This window comes from Echiichthys vipera, assembly GCF_963691815.1.
Source record: "Echiichthys vipera genome assembly, chromosome: 8".
In the NCBI taxonomy this organism is placed as follows: domain Eukaryota; kingdom Metazoa; phylum Chordata; class Actinopteri; order Perciformes; family Trachinidae; genus Echiichthys; species Echiichthys vipera.
This window is the reverse complement of record NC_139833.1, coordinates 7,709,292-7,718,506: the sequence shown is the minus strand read 5'-3', so window position 1 is coordinate 7,718,506 and position 9,215 is coordinate 7,709,292. Positions and strand designations below refer to the sequence as shown.

The following is a 9,215-nucleotide window of genomic DNA, read 5'->3' as shown; positions in this document are numbered from 1 at the left end:
ATAGATTTAGCTTTTTTAGCTAAGACTCTACTTATTCAACCTTTAACTCTCAAATATCAATATATCCACAATAACCCAGTATTAGTTGGACTTTTTCTTCTTCTGAATACTGAATAAAGGTTATTTACTTAGGCTAATTATAGAGATTTTTACATCATTAATACAAATGATCACCTGTGGTCTTTTTGCATGTCAGCACTTTCTTTGGCTGGTATGAGACTTCCTGATCCAAGTGAATGACAACAGTCACGTAGGCCACTGCAGCACAGTCTATGTAGTGTGTGTGTGCGTGCATGCGTGCGTTTATGAGCGCGCGTGGCTGATGCTCGTGCACAGTAATGACCGTCGTCTATGGTAATGACCGTTGTGACCGTGGTGTAACCACCCATGGGTGTAACTGTCATCTGATCCACTGAGACGTGAGGGAGGAGGAAGTATCTATTTTTTATGTATTTATGTCGATGAGTAATATTTATTTATTCATTCATTTTAATTAGTAACATTTATTTATTTTATAATTTATTTTTTATTTTATTTTAACTTATGTCACCAAAGTGCTGTTTGTACACCTTGTAGTTTTGTACATTTAAATTGTTTAATAAAAAAGAGTAGGAAGTTGACCAACTGCCCATTTTTTATTAATACATTTATTTATTTATTTTTGATTATTATTATTTATTTGTTTTTATCATTATTATTATTGTTTTATTTGTACTTTATCTTTTATTTATTTATTAATTATGCCACCCGTTTGTTGTTTGTTATTGTATACCTTGTAATTTTGTACATTTGTTCAATTGAAAAAGAGGAAGTTGACCGTCCATTTTTTATTTATTTATTATTTTTAATAGTATTATTTATTCATTTTAATTTACATTATTTATTTATTTTATTTTATTTGTATTAATTATGTCACAATGTGCTGTTTCTTTTCCTTGTAGTTTTGTACATTTAAATTCAATAAAAAAAGAGGAGGAAGTTGACCAACTATCTATTTTTAATTAATTCATTTATTTTCAATTAGTATTATTTATTCATTCATTAATTTTAATTTGTAATATTTATTTATCTTAATTAGCATTATTTAATACTTTTTGTACCTCTATCATTTATTTATTTATTAATTATGTCACCATGTGGTGTTTGTTTACCTTGTAGTTTTGTACATTTAAAATGTTGGTTTAAAGAAAAGAGGTGGAAGTTGACCAACTATCTATTATTTATTTATTCATTATTTTAATTTTTTTAAAATTTGCATTATTTATTTTATTATTATATTTTTTAATATAATTTGTACTCTATCTTTTATTTATTTATTAATTATGTCACCAATGTGCTTTGTTATTGTATACCTTGTAGCTTTGCACATTTAAATTGTTCAATAAATTAAAAATAAATAAATAAATAAAAAGAGGAGGAGGAGGAGGAGGAGGTTGTCCTGCTGGACTAAGGGGGACTGGGACGGACACGTGTGGTTGCTCAATAACCCAAACACCGATTATGGAAGTTACAGCGGCTGTAAAACAACACTTTTACCTCTGGGTTCATCCAGGGTGACCGCTTCCAGAGGAGCCTGAGCTGCGAGTTTTATCCCCTTAACCTCGAGGGAAACTCGGCTACATTACAGCCCCGCACAGCCTCTCGGGTGACGAGACACTTGTCCCGCTTAGACAGATAACGATCTCAGGAAACGAGGATGTGCTCGGTGATGATGAGCAGCAGGGCGACGCCGCTCAAACGGGCTCTGGCTGCCACGCTTCGCCTCGGAGCAGCAAACACCGAGGGCTCGAGTAGAGCAACGGCCGAGAACAGGCGCTTCTGTCCCGGCGTGAGTGCGGCCGGTGTCCCGCTACGAGCAACCAGCAGGTCGTACTGCTCCAGGATGGCGTTGACCGAAGGACTGCTCTTCAGACAAGTATGTTAATGTTAATAAATGTTGTTAAAGGTTGTGTTGTCAGGTAGAAATGTGTTTTAGATGTAATGTTTGTAAATAAGCTAGCTAACAGGTGAGCTAGCCGGAGTTAGCTAGCCGTTAGCTGCATTATCCTGCTGGTGCACAAACATTCAAAGTATTAATTTGGTTTAAATTTGAACAAAACTATGTTCAGGGTTCGTACAGGTGCTGGAAATCCTTGTAAACACGACAAAAAAGGTTTGAAAGGTGCTTTGATTTTGAATAAAGTCCTTGAAAGTGCTTTGAATGTTCTGTTTTATGGGATTGCATGTTTGATATAGCACAGAGAAAGAAGATTTCCATATTTGAGAGACTGAAAACAGCATTTTCTGACATTTTTGCATTAAAAAATTACTTTTGAAGTTTAACAGATGTTCAAAATAGTTTATTAGGTTTCTGTTGAGTTAGTTTTCCTTTCATCCGTCGTCCTTGTGTAGAAAGCTTTCTCAAATTGTTTATAGGACAATAACATCACATTTAATATGCTGAACAAGTGCAATAATAAGTTTAATGAACACTGAGTGTTGTACTGTATACACAGCTGTAAGGTGCTGGAAAAGAAAGGAAATGCACCTTGAAAGGTTTGAAAAGTGCTTTGATTCTGAATAAGTGCTTGAAAGTGCTTTAAATGTTATGTTTTATGGGATTGCATATTTAATATAATACAGAGAAAGAAGATTTCCATATTTGAGAGACTGAAAACAGCGTTTTCTGACATTTTTGCATTAAAAAATGACTTTTGAAGATTAACAGATGATCCAAATCGTTGATTATGTTTCTGTTGAGTTAGTTTTCCTTTCATTTGTCGTGCTTGTGTAGAAAGCTCTCTCAAACCATCATGTTGGTTGTTTACAGGACAATAACCTCTAATTTAATGTGATGAACGAGTGCAATAATAAGTATAAAGAACACTGAGTGCTGTACTGTATACACAGCTCTAAAGGGCTGGAAAAGAATGAAAATGCACCTTGAAATGTTTGAAAAGTGCTTGAATTTTACTTTGGAAAAGGTGTATGAAAATGTAAATTATTGGATTAATCTTCGGGGATTGTGGTAATGATTTATCTTACTTTACCTCGCTCACTAACGCAATAACGACGCAAAACTTCACTGTAACTAATGTAATGTGAAATAATATTTAAGCGTTGTAGTTGATAAGAGAACAGAATAAAATCCATATCTTGTTATAAAATAAAGTAAAGTGGTGATTTAATATCTTATACATTATATATATATATATATATATATATATATATATATATATATATATATATATTTAATACTAATTATGGAGAAGCTGGGATTATATACTTTTTACGACTTCCCACTCCTTTTCGAATATGTGCGTTTTTTTTATTTTGTATGTTTTCTATTTTTTACATTTTATTGTAAAAAATGCATTTTTGTCTGCCTGCAATGGTGCAATCATTTTTGCTTTATTATTAATTTTACATTTTTTTGTTTTCTTTTTTAATTTTTATTTAAAATTCTAAATAAACATTTCATTACATGAATAATGTAACATAAGCTTCATGTAATTTAATGACTATAACACGATGACACTGCAGTGGACATGAACATGCCTGCTGTTCAGCCTGATGAAGCATTACAGCAGAGGAAAGATTATTTTTTTAGTTGTTTATTGTTGAACTTGGATGCAGCGAAACAAACTGAACTCAAAGTCCACTTAATAAAAGTTTGAACATTTACAACTAAACAAACTCAATCCACAGCTTCAGCACAAGCGAATGAGAGGACCTCGAGTTGATATTGTTTTGTCAGCTAGATGTTTTTAGTTTAGGTTTTCTTAGTAGGTTTTTAACACAAAAGGCGTATTTCTTTGTAACACGTTCCAGGCACGTCCAGCTGGGAGGAGGCCTCGGGGAAGACCCAGGACCAGGTGGAGAGATTATATCTCCACGCTGGCCTGGGAACGCCTCGGGATCCCCCAGTTAGAGCTGGTTAATGTGGCCCGGGAAAGGGAAGTTTGGGGTCCCCTGCTAAAGCTGTTGCCCCCGCGACCCGACCCGGATAAGCGGATGAAGATGAGATGAGATGAGATGTTCCAAATACTTCAGAAACACAAACTCTGCATTAAAAAGACACTCAAGATCATAATCTGCTCACTTTCTTTCTTTCTCTCCATATCACAAACACACTATCAAAAGGACAACATGGCAGACGTGCAGCTTTACCACCTGTAGTTAATCATTTTTTTGCTGAGTCACTCCTGTGCCCTCACCCGTTTGTTTGTTTGTCTTTCCTGTTCAGCTGTTTGAGTCGGAGAGCAGCACCTACACCTACCTGCTGGCAGACAGAGACACCAAGGAGGCGATCGTCATCGATCCTGTACTGGAGACCATCGACAGGGACCTGAAGCTCATACATGAACTGGGGCTCAATCTAAAAGTGGCAGGTATCCGGACGTCCTGTGTTACATATCAGTGTGCCATCTTTGTCATCGTTATATACAAACCTCTTTGGCCTTACTCTTCCCTTTCCTACGCACGTCTAAAGTTACGGATGTGCTAAGAATCCTTCTGTTTTATATAAAAAATAATAAAAAACATCAAATATGTACTAGTGCACTGTCACAACCGACTAAACACATATTCAAAGTTTTAATAAACTATATTCAACATATTCCAGTCAGTAACTCAGCGGGAAACGGGCAAAAGCGCCCCGCCGTAAAGGAACGTGGTGCACTGGATTTATAACACAAGACAAAAAGAGTCCATTATTGTGAAACTGATCGCGGCACAATAATCTATATATCTGGATTTTCTCGTTTTCATAATAGTTTGAAACCAACATCATAAATGAAAATAAAATTCAAATAATTGCCCAGGCAACACGATGACCTCTGTTAAGCCAGGCTCACAGACATCTGTACACTGTAGGGAACTAAAGCTGCAATCAATATCACAATATTAATAATACTGTTTTATGAAACATGACAATAATCAAACAGGTGTTTCAGTGTCTTTTAAAGGTCTTGCCTATTCTTTTTGATGCTTTTAATGTTAAATTATTTCTTCACTTTAAGGGATTGTCCTGTAAATTTAGTTGTAATGGTAAAATAACAATAAAGACAATTCAATTCAATACAATGGCCTTTTTGAACTTGATATTCTTGATTTGTTGCAAGTTCCTACGGTGATCCACGCTATTTTATTGTTCCATTTTCCACAGTAAACTCTCACTGCCATGCGGACCACATCACCAGCACTGGGCTGATGAAGAAAAGGTTGGTGGGGCTGAAGAGCGCGATCTCCAAACTAAGCGGAGCCTCTGCGGACATCCTCCTGTCAGAGGGAGATAAGATCACCTTTGGGAAACATGTAAGAACATATTACTTATTGTATTGTTTGAAATGAATCCATACATATCTATATTTTAGAAAATAGAAAGGAAGGATGCCTGCATCATAGTAGATTTTTCTCAGCATTCTGCATCTTGATTTTGACTTTAGCTTGGTACGGTATATCGACACACACACACACACACACACACACACGCGTATACTTTTTTATTTTGTATCTGAACCAGTAATTTGGATATTTTGGGTCTGTATATGAACTGGGACCTTTAAGTTGGAATGGCAGAATAAAGTAATTTTGACATGCCTCTGTCTCTTGTCCCCCTGTAGTATGTGACGGTGAGAGAGACACCGGGTCACACTGATGGGTGTATGGCGCTGGTGTCAGGAGATGAGCGCATGGTTTTTACTGGGGACGCTCTGCTCATCAGAGGCTGTGGCAGAACAGACTTCCAGCAAGGTAGGCGTGCACTTTACCTTTGTTTTAATAATCTCCCATCACATGCCTCGTTTTGCTTGTTTCCCTGAGGCACTGGCCGAAAGAGAAAGCATTTATTTTTGTAATGCTGCTAGAGGAACACAAGGGGGCAGTATTGTAGCTTTTATTCGTTTGAAATTGACACATCTTTGCAAATACGGTGTCTCTTATTCAGGCTGCGCTAAGAGGCTCTACAAGTCGGTCCATGAGAAGATCTTTACTCTGCCCGACCAGTGCCTCGTCTACCCAGCACATGACTACTTAGGTTGGTTGAAATCTCACACATCTGAATGTTTATGTCATACCTCATCGGTCACTGGTGTGAAAACTGGTTATGCAACTTAACAGATAAGCACCAGCATAGTGTCAAAAAGCAGTTGCCAGTAAGTTCCCACGGATTGCAACCAATTCTGATATGACACACAGAGAGTTTGTGCCAATGCAAGTGCAAACAGGTCAAGCCTTTCAGACATGCCTCTCATAATGATACTTAACCTTTTAACAGTATTCAGCTCTTTTAATGAGGTAAGTAGCAACATTACAGTTTAAAAACACTCTGTTACAACAAGTAAAAGTCCAGCATTCAACAACTTAATTAAAGTACAAAAGTATCCGCATCAAACTTTACTTAAAGTACCAAAACTAAAAGTACTCATTGGGCATAATGGCACTTTTTAAAGTACCGTATTTTCCGCACTATAAGGCGCACCTAAAAACCTTCAAATTACTCAAAAGCCGACAGTGCACCTTATAATCCGGTGCGCCTTATATATGGACCAATATTGAGCCACAACAGGTTTCACAACTATGGTAAGCAGCCGCCGACTCTATTTTCCCCCGTAGAAGAAGTAACGTGCGGTGCATGTTGAGATATACGACTGTGCGAAGCGTGCCGTTTCATTTCCATTTGTGTGTTTGTGCAAACACCCCAAAATGGCTCCTGTTAAGAGACACGCTTACGACGCAGAGTTTCAACTCAAGGCCATTAGTCACGCAGTAGAACACGGGAATAGAGCAGCAGCCAGAGAGTTTAACATGAACGAATCAATGGTGCGGAAGTGGAGGAAGCAACAAGATGACCTCCCCTGACTGTTTTGTTGACATTCCCTTTAGTGCAGCTCCATCTAATGGATGCAGAACGTAACTCCAGCCTCGACTGTAGCGTCTATTCTATGTGCCTTATAATGTGGTGCGCCTTATATATGAAAACATTTTCAAAATAAGCAATTCATTGAAGGTGCGCCTTATAATGTGGTGCGCCTTTTAGTGCGGAAAATACGGTAATTAAAGTAATATATTATTGGGTTAAAAATATTGATGCATTAATATGAACATCAATTTAATGTTGCAGCAGGTAACGGTTAGACTTATTTTAATTCTATACACTGCTAAGTAGCATAACCTATGATAATATGATCCTCATTTATTAGTTGATTTATGTTATATACATCTGGAAAGTTACTAGTAACTAAAGTTATAGGAAATACTCAAGTACCTCAAAACTTTATTCAAGTCCTTGAGGAAATGTAACCAGTTACTCTCCATCAGTACCTTGTAACAGTTTCTTTTTGTTTTTAGTTTGATACTTGTATTAAACTGAAAATAGATCAGAAAAATGCCGTTCCGCAATTTGTGTATCACTTGTTTGCACAATCTGCCAGCACCAAAGGATTTCTCTTCATTTACAGAAAATGATATTGTTCCTCTTAGTGATCCGTGATGTTCAACATCTCTTAAATGTTAAAACTACAGTTACCAACGACGACATAATGGGCAGTATCTGTCTTTGTGTATCAGGTCAGACGGTGTCCACGGTTGGTGAGGAGCGCAATTTTAACCCACGCTTGACCAAGAACCTGGAAGAGTTTGTGAATATCATGAATAACCTGAATCTCTCCAAGCCGAAGAAAATAGGTATCTATAACCGTTTCATGTTGTCCGACCTCCACACATGCATGTTTGTGAACATAATTCCTGGGCCAAAAAATTACATTTTCAAGGTTGTAACACCTCAGTGCAGATTTGTGCTTCTGTTCCTGAAAGGGTTTGCGTCTCTTCTTCCTTTGCAGATATTTCCGTGCCTGCTAATCTGGTTTGCGGAGTACACGAAGTCTGAATGTCCAGAAAAAGGGAGGATTTTGATCAAATCAACTCTATCACAGAATCAGATTCAGCTTTATTGGCCAGGTTTGTGTGTACGCAAACACACAAGGATTTTGAGTTCGCTGTTTGCACATCGCAAAGTGATCAACATTTTTATGTTTGTATCTGAGCAGGATTAACCAAAAACTGCTTACCATAAAGTGCTTTATTGTATGTATTTATGTAAATGTGAAGACGTATATGTGCACCTACTGACGTCATTGTGATCATGCTTAATAAAAATGCAATCCATTCTATTTTAGAAATGAGTGCTAAAGATCTGTACATGATGAAAAACCACTATTTTTATTATCTATTTTGATTAAATCTTAATGTGACTCACTCTCAGCTGTGTTGTTATGAATCAGGAAGATACTTTACGAGAAGGAGAGCTCAGATAGAAATGTTCCATTCAAGGTGTGGTTTAGTATTCATGAATGTTTAACTGGGACGATTGAGTTCTTCCACATGGCCTTTCCAGTGATTCTGGACACACACACACACACACACACGCGCACGCACGCACGCACGCACGCATATACACGCATATACGCACACACTGCTTTCAACCTCAGCCTTTTTGCATAGCAGGAAAATGAAATGATGCTATTTGCATTCAGAGTCTTTGAGGGCCAAGTTTCCACTGACATGTCACTGCCACCATGTGTTTGTGCTCTCATGTGTTCCTCTAGATGTCTTAATAACAAAGGTGTCTACTGACATGTGTATCAATTTCTCAGTATGATGTGAAGGAGAGCATCCATGACAAGTATCAACAAAATGAGGTCTGCTTCTGCGTGTCCAGATGTTCTGTACGTGCAGCGTGCAGCTCGCAGCCTGCGTTTAACGGCTCATCAGCCAGAAAGACAGGTTGGTTTGGGAGTGTCTGCCGCTGACTCAGCCACATGCCTCTGCCAGAAACTTGTATCCTGCATGATGCTGTCAGACTGATCATGAGCTTTCACAGGATGGTATCAAAATGTTTATATTGAGTTTTCAATTTAATCTAAATATTTTCTCCTTGCCAGGAGTTCAAATGAGCTCTCCACTGAGTGTTCACAGTCCACTCATCCTGGGGAATATCGCTCGCCATGTGAAAGCAATTTTGAAGCTTCAAGGTGTGGCGTGTGAATTTAGGATGTGGGTGTTAAATCAACCGCAGAGGAGCTAACAAAGGAAGCTTTTAGTTTATGTATGTGAGACGTCGGTTTCAACAACGCTTTAGGAACTTCACTCACAATGACATGAGGATATTTCTGCCTTTGCTAAGAAGATTTTGACCCTTCTTTTTTTCCTGTCTCAAGTGAATCCCACATCTTTAT

The 9,215-nt window shown here is 37.6% G+C and overlaps 1 protein-coding gene across 1 annotated transcript; it reads left to right on the top strand.

Moving 5' to 3' along the window:
* Positions 1-1,506: 1,506 nt before the first annotated feature.
* ethe1 (ETHE1 persulfide dioxygenase) lies at positions 1,507-8,231 on the top strand. Its single transcript, XM_083919036.1, has 7 exons — positions 1,507-1,915; positions 4,226-4,370; positions 5,147-5,295; positions 5,604-5,733; positions 5,927-6,016; positions 7,549-7,665; positions 7,821-8,231. Exons 1-7 carry the CDS (start codon positions 1,697-1,699, stop codon positions 7,865-7,867), a joined length of 897 nt encoding a protein of 298 aa, XP_083775162.1. The 5' UTR covers positions 1,507-1,696; the 3' UTR covers positions 7,868-8,231.
* The last annotated feature ends 984 nt before the right edge of the window (positions 8,232-9,215 follow it).

Excerpts from the sequence above, each read along its gene's own strand:
- ethe1 (XM_083919036.1), top strand. The coding sequence starts at position 1,697 with ATGTGCTCGGTGATGATGAGCAGCAGGGCGACGCCGCTCAAACGGGCT. Across the intron at positions 4,371-5,146 it reads GCTCAATCTAAAAGTGGCAG|TAAACTCTCACTGCCATGCG; the intron begins GTATCCGGACGT and ends CATTTTCCACAG. Across the intron at positions 7,666-7,820 it reads CTCCAAGCCGAAGAAAATAG|ATATTTCCGTGCCTGCTAAT; the intron begins GTATCTATAACC and ends CTTCCTTTGCAG.